The 14,122-nt window shown below is 42.7% G+C and overlaps 1 protein-coding gene across 1 annotated transcript in view; it reads left to right on the top strand.

Moving 5' to 3' along the window:
* Window positions 1–14,122, top strand: part of LOC311243106 (neuronal acetylcholine receptor subunit alpha-7-like) — a gene marked incomplete at its 5' end in the record, with an annotated part of 167,529 nt that overhangs the window by 148,352 nt on the left and 5,055 nt on the right. The window contains 3 exons of the mRNA XM_084332194.1: window positions 1,815–2,062; window positions 4,003–4,197; window positions 10,312–10,398. Coding sequence (XP_084188320.1) covers window positions 1,815–2,062; window positions 4,003–4,197; window positions 10,312–10,398 — 530 coding nt within the window. The remainder of the gene's footprint in view (window positions 1–1,814; window positions 2,063–4,002; window positions 4,198–10,311; window positions 10,399–14,122) is intronic.

The raw sequence follows: 14,122 nt of genomic DNA, 5'->3' as shown, positions 1-14,122 counted from the left end.
ACGAATTTCCTCTTTGTGCAGTTTCCTGGAAGGAATTGGAATTAATGGAAGCGGATACGGACCACTAGCCTAGCTGTTGGTCAAAAACACATCTCCCAGAGTTTTAAGATAAGCTAGTGGTCCGTATCTGCTTACAATTATTTGTGCTAAATACATAAATAGCTTTCTAATGAACACACAGAGGAAATTGTTATGTATCTTCTTGTCTGACTCTGAAGAAGATGGTAATACTAATACACTAATACTATGCAATATGATTGTTTTCCCATGACAAGGTGGCAAGACAAAAACATAACGTCCCTACTGCACAGTAGGAGCTGATTATTAGGGTAGTAGGCTTAGTAGCTTTTAACTAATTGTGTAGGGAGTCAGACACGGCAAATGTCTTCAAACCTAATTATCTAAAGATGGAAAACTGACGTGGAGGGGCGGGGCTAGGGGGTGGCTACTTGGGCTCAAGCCCCGAATGTTTTCTGAAAAGCCCCGAATCTATTAAAAATATATATATATATATATATTTTTTTTACAATTCATCATTGTTACATGAAAATATGTTTGCACCAGATTTAGCAGAAGCTAATTTCCATCTGTGGTCTATCCAGCTGCTAACTGTATTTGAGTGAGTTAAGTCTTGGTGTTATGGTAGACTCAGACCTAAGCTTTAAATCACAATCAACAAGTTGACAAAAACATAATTCTTCCACCTTAGAAACATAGCTAAAGTACGGCCATTTATAAATCAAAAGGACGCTGAAAACCAGATCCATGCCTTTATCTCAAGCCAACTCGACTACTGTAATGCACTCCTTACCGGCCTCCCGATAAAATACGATGATAACTATTTTATTGCAATGCACTATTGCATTATTTTATTCTATTTTACTAACTATTTTATTGCACTGCACTATTTTACTTTGTATCAGTGAATCATAGACACCTGGCCATAAGAGCATTCGGAGCATCTCTGCTCTCCCACTATTGAACTTGGGGGAGCAAAGGTATGCTCTTGCTCCACCACTTTTTGATCATATGAAAAATATGATATATCCCCCCCCAATATATAAATCAAACCATAACTACGTTATGGTTAACTGAGTTTTATAGTGAAAAGAGCAGCTTTATTGGTCAAGATTGAAGGCTCTATATTGCAGGAAATTGCACGTACAGGTTCATTAAATAAATAAAAAAAAAAACTGCAAAAAAAAAAAAAAAAAACACGGGCACCTATCTGGGCTAAGCCCCGGATCTCCTACAATCCTAAATCCGCCCCTGACGTGGACGTTCATAAAAAAGCAAATACATGGGTTGACTTGACTATACTGCAAACACAGCTGTCCGAATACGACGAAGAAACTGACAGTTTTCAATCTTTGCCTATTGGGAAGAGTGAGGAGCAGCAAAGAGCTGTGGAGAGCGGCCAGAGCAAGTGAAATCCCTGTATGTTGTTACAAGGCCTCGCTCCAAAATCTTTACTTGTCTTTAACTTTTTCACCTCTCTCCCCCCATTTGCTAGAGTGAACGGCAATCGAGAGCACATGTCCCTGGACAGCGTCAGTGATGATTTTTGTAAAACGTTTTGTAAATTTTAACTGATAGGCACACCGCCATTTTGCTATATGGTCAACAGTAGGACCCTAGTGCAAAAGCGGATTCCTATGGTTCTTTATCTTCAAGAGTTCCGTTTTTCATCCAGACAGGGATTGGTTTTGGTTCCAGCAGTAGACTGGAATATCTTGGAGGATATTTCCTACATGTACATATTTCCTCACAATACATGCCACTATTTCCACTTCCCTCTCTCTCTCTCTCTCTAGTGCTGATGAGCGCTTTGATGCCACGTTCCACACCAATGTGCTTGTGAATGCGTCTGGCTACTGCCAGTACATCCCCCCGGGCATCCTGAAGAGCACCTGCTACATCGACGTGCGCTGGTTCCCCTTCGACGTGCAGAAGTGCGACCTGAAGTTTGGCTCGTGGACCCATAACGGCTGGCTACTGGACCTCCAGATGCTCGACGTGGACACCTCCAGCTACATACCCAACGGGGAGTGGGACCTTGTGGGTAAGATGAGATCAGATAAGTAGGGCTGTGAATCCATACATTTAATGTATAAAATGTAAATTGATGTGTGTTAATCGCATGATTTGCTTGCATTAACACATATTAAAAAATACATAGCAAAATGCATCTGTAGAAGGCTGTAATCGTGAAGAAATGCATGAGAAAATGGTTAGGGAAAGTAATCATTCTCATCAGTTACAGGAGTCTTCAATAAAGTTGAACGTACTGAAATGATAAAAGCCAAATAAGCAAAAGACTGACTCAAAACCATGACAAACACATTCTAAAGAGCAGTACTACTAACTGTATGAAATGCTTATGAATACATGCATACATTCTTGCATTATTTACAAGTGTGCTCATATTTAACAAAATACATTTGACTCTTCTCCCTTTTATTTTGGCATCACACTTTGAAGTTGACTTCTTCTTGTATTCTAAACTCCATACACAGTCAATTTCGCAGAGTACATTTTACTCAAACTGAGTAAAATGTACTCTGCGAAATCTACTGTGTAGGGATATGTGACCCTTGCTCACTTGCCATGTCCAATTTAAATGACTTTCACGGTTTCATGGAACCTCGTCGGAGTGGAGTGTCAGAGGAGAGGAGTATTGAAAGATTCCAGAACTTTTCAAAACATTATATTCAAAACACAAGATAACTTTCCATCTTTGACTAAACTCTTTAGGGATGCGTGGCCTTTCAACTCTTCCCATCTGAAATTAAATACATTTACTGCTATTAAGATTACTTTCCTGTGGGAACATCATGTCGACCCGAAAGATTGTTGCTGCTGGGGGGCGGGAGAGGGGAGAAGTATTGGAAGACATCCCAGCTAGGGGAAGTATTGGAAGAAATGTCATTTCCAGCTGGGTGCCGCAGCAGGGTCCCTGTTCTCTGGTCCCTGGAGGTGCTGGCTGGCGAGAGATGGGTGTCAGACTGGGCCAGATGGCATGCAGTCGTTTTTGTTTTGTTTTGATAGTGTTTTGTTATTTTCACTTGAAGTGAATGTTTCGAAGGTGATCCATGTCACCCTACAGGACCCATGAAACCTGTTCAACTCATTGTATTTCACAGCAGTTTGTTTTCATTCTATGTTTGATTAGGCTCTCTTAGTTTTGTCTCTGTCTCGTTCTTTTCTTTCTTGGTCAAAAACAGTATGCTTAGAAGCAGCATAAATGGCAAATGCTTTTAATGAGCCACAAACAAATTAAATACAAACACAATAGATTAATGGTTGGGCGTTAAATAATTTGTGTTGAACAAACACAAGTAAACAGTTAATCTACCTACACTTGAAAGGCACATTGTCTGCATAAGGGTTTAAATTGTCCGCTTCCATGATTGTTTTGTTTGTCAGTGAAGCGTCTTATTTGTAATTTTAAAATGCACCCTATCTCTCCATTTGTGTGTGTGCTTATATGTGTGCATGTGTGTGATTGCTTGCCTATTTGTGAGTAACTACATTTACATTTCTCTTTCTCTCTCTCTCTCTCTCTCTCTCTCTCTCTCTCTCTCTCTCTCTCTCTCTCTCTCTCTCTCTCTCTCTCTCTCTCTCTCTCTCTCTCTCTCTCTCTCTCTCTCTCTCTCTCTCTCTCTCTCTCTCTCTCTCTCTCAGTTCCTCTATGTAGGGATGCATTTAAATGCATCTAAATCAAGTCTAGTTTATTTATATTGCCCTATATCCCAGTTACACGTCTGAAAGGGGTCTACAGGCCCACATTTCAAAGTCACACAAAAAACCGTAATAATAATGCTGTGTTATTGTATTGACTAACTGCCTTCCAGCACTGACTTTCCCTTATTGTTGAGTTATTTTGAAAGAGAATGAAAGCATGTCTCCATTCCTTATTCCTGGTGATGGGGCTACCCATTTGTTTGTGCTTGGATCACTGATTGGGCCTTTAACATTGTGTGTGAACGCCTCTCCGCACAGGTGTGCCAGCCAAGCGTAACGAGTTGTACTACGACTGCTGTAAGGAGCCCTATCCCGACGTGACGTTCACCGTCACCATGCGACGCAGGACGCTCTACTATGGCCTCAACCTGCTCATCCCCTGTGTGCTCATCTCTGGCCTGGCTCTACTGGTCTTCCTGCTGCCTGCAGACTCTGGGGAAAAGATCTCACTGGGTGAGAGGAGCTAGAACACACATACATACAGTAGATACAGTATATACAGTGCAGTCTGTAAGTCTTACAGCAGGACGGTGACATCTCTGTTGTTGTTTTGGCTGTGCACTCCAGCACGTTGATTCTAAATGGAACATTGACTATAATGCTAACATGCAGACTTTCCCTTTTTCATATCTGGCGAACCGTGTAGGAATTGTAGCTCTTTTTATACAGGCCCCGGTTTTAGTTTTCCCACACAGTAATACAACAGAACAACAGGTGAAGGTATAACAGAGATACATATTTATTTGAAAATTTGTTTTTAGTACAATCGATAAAAACTGGTAGGAGATTTCCTAGATAATAGACACTTCCACGACCACTTGCCAACAGCAAAAAGTCAGTGCGGATCTGGTGTCAGGACATATCACAGGGCCGCAGAGTCTAGAGATCAGACAGGGGGGCGGTACCCTGACTTACCAGTCTCAGAGGTGCCCTCCACCCTAAGGACCAACGTGGATGCCATACAAGCAGAGACAGAGAATGGGAAAGACACTGGGAACTAGAAATACTACCTGTCCACAAACCGTACTAAAACACAACAAAATAGGGAAAGTGGTGGGGAAGAGTGGGGAGACAGCTAATGACTCTGGGAAAGAAATCTAAATAAATGCCGCTGCCCTGTTTGACAATAGCTCAACCAACACGGCACAGCTAACCAGTGTTGTGGAATAATCAAATGAGCCATGACAGTAAGCTGTAGGAATTCAGATCGAGTCAATTTGTATAAAAATATATATAGAACATAGTTTATTTCTGCGGTCATAGCCATAGAAAAAGTTATCAGTTTATAATCAGAGACAATACACACAGTACACACAAAGCGTCTGACCAGAAAGTGACAAAGAGCTCTTGGTCAGACACACATTAAATACATAATCGATATGAGTCCATAAGATACCAGATATGACAGAAAAGATGAGAAGAATCATAACAAGAATGGGTCTATGGCTTTATGTCTCTCACTAGAACTGGAGAAAATGTCATGTCATATCTCCTCAACCTTGGTCGTTGTTAACAGACACTGTCAGACTGTCGTCCTATTGTCTGAGCTGTAGCTAGTTATCATATTAACTAGTCAAAAGCTGTACCGAGATTTAACACAGATGGACATAGATAATAGTTCTATTACATTAGCTAGCTCACACAGGGCAGAGCACCAAAACAACACTGTCTGTCAACGAAAATCTCTGCGCAAAACTGGTCGAATCCTCCATTCCGGCTATGACTGGTCAAGCCCACAGAGGCAACACAGCTGGTTTTCAAGCCTCAGTATCAATATCCACTCATATACATGCAAATCAACAAGAAGCATTTAACTTAGGGGTGATGAAGAGTTGGGGAGCCCCCTGTTAGTAGACCTCTGCTCCGCAGCAATGGAGATGGTTTTGGTGATGGAAGATGTACCTGGTTAGTAGATACTCGAGCCCATGTTGTAGAACGTGGGGCGCACCTCTCAGCGAGGAGTGCTCAGGAGTCGGACTGTGTAATCGCAGACGTTACTAGTCTGTAGCCTGTAGTAGGTAGAGTAGAGTTAGAGTAGACAACTCACTTACCGTCCGGCCGTCTGGACGGTCTGGGCTGGGCTTCCACAGCACATTCCATGATAAAAAAATTCCGATCGTTGTAATACTAATAATAGTCCCCACGGCCACCGGAGCAGCACCAGCCGCAGGTGTAATTGCGCCTGTAGATGATCCGATTCCCGCCTCCTGCTGCTCTGTCAGCTTCACTGTCTTCGTGAAACCAAAATTGGTTAGGCTTACTTGTTTTCGTTTAGACATTTTACTGGCTGTCAAAACGATCACTGTCTGTGTCAACAAGTAACAGCCACAGCACAGGTTACATACAAAGTGGGTCAAGTTTGATGTGTGCCGTGCAGGCTGCAGCGCCGCCACGCTCCGAATGGTAATTGCAAGAATAGCATGCATGTTGCCATATTACGTGTGAATTAGTGCGCAAATCATTAATCATACATCCAAAATAGCATACGTTTATTATTATACACGATGATGATACAGAAAATTACAGAAAAATTAGAAATGCATGGCAAAAGTAGCATTTATTTTCAGTAATTTAGAGACCCCCCAAAAAATCGCAAATCAAGTTTGCAGGGGAGCTGATGTCTGATCTAGGGGAGCTATAGCTGACCGGGCTCCCCTCGTGGATCGCACCCTGCCACCATGGCAAGGGTCTCTTTCCTGGTCAACCTGGTGGGACGTCACTTGAGGGGGGGGTCCTGTCATGGTTGTGACTTCCAGCACCTGTTCTGCTCTCTCGCCCCCTTGTCTCTCTCTCTACCGCTTGTTTCCCCCTAGTCTCTCCCCTTTTCCCCTGCAGACTCTGCAGACGTGTCGTCATGTCTCCTGTCTGACCAGCTGTTCCTGTTTACCTTATGTGTTCTGCCCAGCTGTTGCCCCTTTTCCCTGATTGTCCCTTGTGTATTTAAGTCCACGTCCCCAGTCAGTCAGTGTCTGAAGTAGAAGTAGAAGTAGAAGTCTTTATTTGTCATTAGATTAACACACACACATGCGATGGGCGACCCACAGGAACACACTCACACACACACATGCACTGAGTCGCTGACAAAATGTTCTCTGCACCTCCCATCCCGTCGTCCTTCCCCCCAAGGGCAGCCGGGAGCAGACAAGGGCTGCAGCATGCACTGCGCCCGGGGACCAATCCAAGTGCTTCTGTCCATCTTTGCCAGGGACACGACAGCGTTAGCGATCTGTTGTGCATGTTTTTCCATTGGGTTTATCTTATCGGGAGGGGAAACCCTTGCGAGCACGGGGAGAACATGCAAACACAGAAAGGCCCGGGAGATACCCCACCTGGGTAACTGGCAACCCAAGCGGGAATCAAACCCAGAACCTTCTAGCTGTGAGGCGACAGTGTTAACCACTACACCACCGTGCCGCCGGTCATCTGTCCCACTTTTCCCCCGTGTTCCTTCTGCTACTAATAGTTCTGTCTATCTGTCAGTGTAGTCAGTCAGCCCCCCCTCTCAGATTTGATTTTTACTAGTGCAATCGGAGTGCATGCTTGGCTCACGGTATAGCTGCTTGCAGTGTTGTCAGGGGCCGTGCCCTATTTGGAGTGCGTGGAATTCATGTGCACGTTTGGAGTGGGACGATTTCTTGGCCCCTGGAAGTGCTGCTTGCAGCATTGTGGAGACCCACGGTGTGGTTGCTTGCATCGCTCTCGAGAACCACTGATCCGATTGACTTCCCACTCAAGACTGCACTCCCCTGGGTCCTCAGCAATACACCCGCCAAGTGTGAGGTTGATCAGATGAACGGTTCACAAGATAATGTGAAGGACAGTCATGCATTATAGCTATACCATCTGGTCAAATGACACCATTTTCAACACCTGACCTGCCTGCCTGGGTTCTCAGCAACACAACCGTCGAGCATGAGGTCAATTGGATGAATGGTTCTCAAGATGTGCAAAGGACAGATGTGCGATATAGTGCCACCATCTGACCACATTTGACACCAGACCCCCCTCCCCTGGGTCCTCAGCACAACATGAATTAACCTAAATATGCAATTTAACTGATAGATACACAAAATGTATTTATTTATGTTAATTTAATTGTGTTGATATTTCCATTTCTGCTAAATAAGTATGTACATTTTGTTTGGTTTGGTAAACATTGCACAATAAGAATTGTCTTCATCCTGTTCCTTTCGGCCATGAAATTTAGTGGAGCATATTAAGTGAACTATATGTACTGTTGGACTGTAACAATTTCATGTACGAATAAATAAAAATTAAATGAAATTAAATTAAACACCCGCCGAGTGTGAAGCCGATCAGATCGAGATATGCAAAGGCACACACACACACACACACACACACACACACACACACACACACACACACACACACACACACACACACACACACACACACACACACACAGACAGACAGAGATTCCTTCCTTGATCCTTTGTTTTGCTTGATTGTATTTGCTTGCTTTTTACATTATAGAGATCTTCACAGTTTGTATGAACACAGGGGATATGTTTGGGTTGGGGTGTGTTTAATTTGCAGTAGCTTATTCAGGTCCTTTATTTAGGGCCTGTGAGTACAAATGGTCACATATGCAGCCTTCTTTGGGGGGGAAGTGCATGTTTATATTTGACTTGGTGGCACTGGTGCACGTCGGGGGAAATCACTTATGGCGACACAACTGTCCTTCAACACCATCAGATCTAGTTTTTACACTGTCCCCCATGGAGATCCGTTAAGATGATCCATTTCACAACTACAGACAGGGCCGGAGCCTATAGCACATTTGGTGCCCTAGGCAAGCTTCACCCCTGTCTATTCTCAGAACTGCACTATTGCATTATTTTACTCTGTCTATTCTATTTGACTAACTTTATTGCACTTTATTGCACTACACACTATTTCACTATTTTGCTACTCTTTTATCATTTTAAAATGATCTATATTATGTGTGACGATCAAGCCATAAACAGGGAGGCCTGTTGGGATGTTGGATCCTAATTTGGGGAACTGTGATTTGGTGTCTTACCTTGACTTTGTCTGTTTTGCTATTTTTTTTGCTGTTGTGAAGCACTTTGAGCTGCATTTCTTGTATGAAAGGTGCTATATAAATAAAGTTTATTATTATTATATAAAAAATCACGGGCTTAGTAACTCTAGGACATAATAAATAAATAAAAGGGTCTCTTTCTGTCACCGGTTAACTCCACTCACTGTCCCACAACCCACAATCCCCTGTGTGTGTTTCTCTGCTTTCCCTCCCCTCCTCTCCACAATGGACTGCATTTATATACATATATATAATTGACAAAGCGCATCCTACCCTTCATCTGTACATTCACTGATATACAATTAACATATTAAAACCTTAATAACGTGTTTGTTTATCCAGTTTTGCTGGTTTTCTAATCTGGTATTTGTCTGATTTCGCTTGCAGCTCGCGCTGAAAATAGACCAGACGCCGAAACCAAAATCTAGCTACTAAGTGGGGAGGCAGATAAATTACAGACATTATTCAGAGAAATTATACAAAGATTGTATAATTATAAGATTACATTAAGGCACCCCTACTGGTTGAGTATTGTTATTGTACGCTGTACCCAGTGAGAGATCTAGCCACCGCCTCCCCGACGGCAGAAAAGGCCACACTCTACTTCACTGCATCTGTAGACCCATCAATTTTGGAATTCTGTCAGTGCCGTGTGTTTGACACATAGCCACAGATGGGTGGTTCCCTGTAACAGACCCTGAGAGGGTGTGAGCGATGGACTGAGCTGTAACCTTGCACATGTAAGAGGAGCTGCTCGCTAACAAATGGATGCAGTCACAAGATCAAGATCACATACATGCGTCATTATACAGGGATGATTAATACACTAGGAGTCTGATTGAACTTAATTATACCATACTGTATGTGTGTGTTGTCAGATGTCAGACCCCCAACACTTTGTAATAGCTTACTCTGAGAATGATGCAATGAACAGGTTTTAAATGGGTGAGTTTATATGCAAATTAATATTCTCATATTATTTGGGAAACTTGAGTACTGAGTTGGCAGGTGTGACTAGTCGGGAAAAGCTCATATCCAAATTCTACTCCACTATAGCTCTAGCTTTAAGATTCAGCCCACTTACTAATAGCCCTCAGTTTCAGAGGATTAATCTGCATGTAAATGAACAATGTCAAAGTCTCTCTCTCTCTCCAGTAACACACAACCCTACATGCTTTTCCTTCCGCCGTCAATAGCAACCCATCCCCTATACCCATTCAACTTCTACCCACACATCAGAACAAAACCAAAGAAAATGAAACAAAGTGCAATACCTAGAGGTGGTTGTTTGATGACATTACAGACTCTACATTTATCCTTCCAACCCTTTCACTCATCTTAGCTGTAGTCACTGCTGCTTACCAGTCTCTCTCTCTCTCTCTCTCTCTCTCTCTCTCTCTCTCTCTCTCTCTCTCTCTCTCTCTCTCTCTCTCTCTCTCTCTCTCTCTCTCTCTCTCTCTCTCTCTCTCTCTCTCTCTCTCTCTCTCTCTCTCTCTCTCCAGGTATCACTGTTCTCCTGTCGCTAACGGTCTTCATGCTCCTGGTTGCAGAGATCATGCCTGCCACCTCTGACTCTGTACCTCTCATCGGTGCGTTATCAATGTGTGTTTGTGTGTGTATCCAAAGCGCTTTACAATTTATGCCTCATATTCACCCATTCACTCACACATTCACACACAGACGTGGACATTCCTTCTGATTACCAGGCGACCGCTCTACCTCCTGAGTCACTGTCATGCCCACTGTATGCAAGTGTTTTGTGTGAGTATGGGTGTGGACTGTACTGAAGGTCACATTTAAAGCCACGCAGCCTGCCTTCTACGCTGTTCTCCGTGTTCGCCTGCTCCCAGATTTCTTGTGTTGTAACTCCTGGACATGACTGACTCTCCATCAATCTCCCAGATATGAAGCCATGATGAAAGCCTGTACATCACACCCCAAATCCCTCTGGTGGGGCAGTAAATTGGGAGCCCAGAACAGTAATGATGGATGGATGGAGAAAGAGACGGAAAGAGAGGGGAAGGAATGAGTAACCTTCAGGGGGTAAAGTTCTGAGAGAGACTTCAAAGGGTTTACCCAAGGCGAGTGATGATGAGACGGGCGTGATGGGAGGAGGTTAACACTCGCTAATTCAGCTGTCAGCACCGGCTTCAACTGCAGGCCACAGAGGAAAGAATGTGTGCATGCGTTCATATGTGTAGGTGTGCGTCTGCGTGTGCTTGTGAGCGGTTAATACATTTATATTAGTGCAACATGTGTCGAATACTAATACACATCCCAATCAGGTGACAGTTCTGTTGTGTGCGAGTGTATTGATTAAAAAATTGCACAGCAGCCAGCACTCACTTATTTCCCAGGAGTCGACCTTGATGTTGAGTTGAGTTTTCAACAGCATGTGTCGTATGTATTATGCGTGTCCTCTAGATGATGCCGATATTGCTCTTTTCCCAATAGGTCTTAATAGGACAGAATTAATGGGAGGTGTCCTGTATCTTCAAATTCTCACTTGTTGGATAAGCTATTGCAAGATGGAACATCATTGACTGTGGAATATGCCTCAGTTTGAGAATTGATAGAGGCCTTGTACGGAATGTTTGTGTTGTTCTCTTTGATCAGGGATAGTCCAATCTATTAATACTTAATGTTTATTATTTCTACATGTGTTATAACATTATTCTATATTTTTACTATGTCAGTGTAGTATTGTCAAAGAGATCACAGTCTCCCTTTCAAGTTTACATTGAAATAAAAAAGATTATAAAATTAAATACATTTTAGAAGGAAATGTCACCTCTCTCCCAAAGTCATGAAGCAGAGAGTGACCTGTCATGTCATCAAGATGTAAACTTAAAGCTTCAACTGGTGGAGGTGACTGTGAGATCACCCAGTGGGGTTTTCTGGGGATAATATAAGACTTTATTGTCACAGTACAGCTGCAAGGGTCAAATCTAAAAGGTAAATATACAAAATATACAAAAATGTAAATATAAACATGAACCCCTCGGCAGGTCATAATATACTAAATATAAGAGGGATAGGAGTAGATTGTTCAGAACCAATATAACACTAAAAGTTTGTATAAAAAAGAAACCAATCTCTTTTATTGTCTATGGAGGAGTAACCAGATGTCCACAGGTGTCCAGACGTCATGTTCAGACGTCACAGGTCTTACCTCTCTGCTGTCTGGCTTTGAGAGTAAGTTATCATGTCTTACAAACATTGACTAGACTGTAACCTTACTGGCCCGTTAGGCGTACCGCATATGAATTTCTAAAATGTAAAAGTGTACAATTTTAACACTGTATCGGCACATCTTTCCACTGAGTTGCTACAGTGCCCCTTTGCTGAGAAATGTTCCATTGATTGTGTCAATATTGTGATCAATCAGCTTTTATTTCTCATTAACTTAAACGTAGACCGCCCTCAGGTGCTTTTAAGGGTTTCATTACAATGAGTCATAACCCATTTACAATGTGGCAGCTGAGTGTGAATGTGAGTTACTTAGTACATCCTGGGAAGCAGCTGAAAATATGAATTATCAATCACTTCTTCAAACAATCGATATGTGTGTTTTATCACAGGGGCTTTATTCACAGACTGGCATAAAGAATTTAGTGGGTGTTCAGTTTCTATTCCGTTTGTATTGGATTTGATTTGGTTTGATTAAGTACATTTTCATGTTATTTCTTTTCTACTTTGACGCATGCAAAAAGACGCAAGTCGGCCGTTCCACAGAAAACAATGAAGAAATATGCGCAAGCACTTCAGAAAGAGACTTGGTCTGAATGTATCCTCACTATTCAGGGAGGCCCACTGATCTCATCTCTACTGGACTGGTCTTAGTGTCACAGATACCATCGCTATCAGACCCTGCTGTGAGGCAGTCTATTAATCACTGTGGTCTTATCTAGTCTCATCTAATAGACAGGTTTCTTGTTTATAAACATACCATGTTTGAGCCAATCAGCAATACGCGCTGAATCAAATGACTGAGTTGCCCCCTACCTACGCGAGCTGCTGCACTAAAAAAGTACAACAGGGCTCTATGGAGAAACCATGGCACTCCCCTGACTAAAAGTAGTTTCAAACGAAAAGGGCCGGATATGTCATTTTGCCAAATCAGCATGGCTTTCACCTTTTACATATCTAGCTCGACGGCATGGATTGATTGTTTAGAATAGATCACTAGCATGGCTAATAAATGCAAATAATATATTGTAGTCTGCCCCGTTGTTCTGACCAGGATACGTTCCTTTTTTCCTCCTTAATGCATGCGCACATCGACTAATCATAACCATGGTGTAAACACCACCATTATTTTTCTTTTATTCTGCCACCCACTTCAGCTGCTTGTTTAGAGGTGATGTCTCTACTGTCTCTACTTCAGCAGCTTGTTTAGAGGTGATGTCTCTACTGTCTCTACTTCAGCAGCTTGTTAGAGGTGATGTCTCTACTGTCTCTACTTCAGCTGCTTGTTAGAGGTGATGTCTCTACTGTCTCCACTTCAGCTGCTTGTTAGAGGTGATGTCTCTACTGTCTCTACTTCAGCTGCTTGTTTATAGGTGATGTCTCTACTGTCTCTACTTCAGCTGCTTGTTAGAGGTGATGTCTCTACTGTCTCTACTTCAGCAGCTTGTTTAGAGGTGGTGTCTCTACTGTCTCTACTTCAGCTTGTTTAGAGGTGATGTCTCTACTGTCTCTACTTCAGCAGCTTGTTTAGATGTGATGTCTCTACTGTCTCTACTTCAGCAGCTTGTTTAGATGTGATGTCTCTACTGTCTCCACTTCAGCTACTTGTTAGAGGTGATGTCTCTACTGTCTCCACTTCAGCAGCTTGTTTAGATGTGATGTCTCTACTGTCTCCACTTCAGCTACTTGTTAGAGGTGATGTCTCTACTGTCTCTACTTCAGCAGCTTGTTTAGAGGTGGTGTCTCTACTGTCTCCACTTCAGCAGCTAGTTTAGATGTAATGTCTCTACTGTCTCTACTTCAGCAGCTTGTTTAGAGGTGGTGTCTTTACTGTCTCTACTTCAGCAGCTTGTTTAGAGGTGGTGTCTTTACTGTCTCTACTTCAGCAGCTTGTTTAGAGGTGGTGTCTTTACTGTCTCTACTTCAGCAGCTTGTTTAGATGTAATGTCTCTACTGTCTCTACTTCAGCAGCTTGTTTAGAGGTGATGTCTCTACTGTCTCCACTTCAGCAGCTAGTTTATATGTAATGTCTCTACTGTCTCTACTTCAGCAGCTTGTTTAGAGGTGATGTCTCTACTGTCTCCACTTCAGCAGCTTGTTTAGATGTAATGTCTCTACTGTCTC

Source organism: Notolepis coatsorum, assembly GCF_963971535.1.
Source record: "Notolepis coatsorum genome assembly, chromosome: 16".
In the NCBI taxonomy this organism is placed as follows: domain Eukaryota; kingdom Metazoa; phylum Chordata; class Actinopteri; order Aulopiformes; family Paralepididae; genus Notolepis; species Notolepis coatsorum.
The sequence above is the reverse complement of the archived record's forward strand: the minus strand, read 5'-3'. Positions and strand labels throughout refer to the sequence as shown.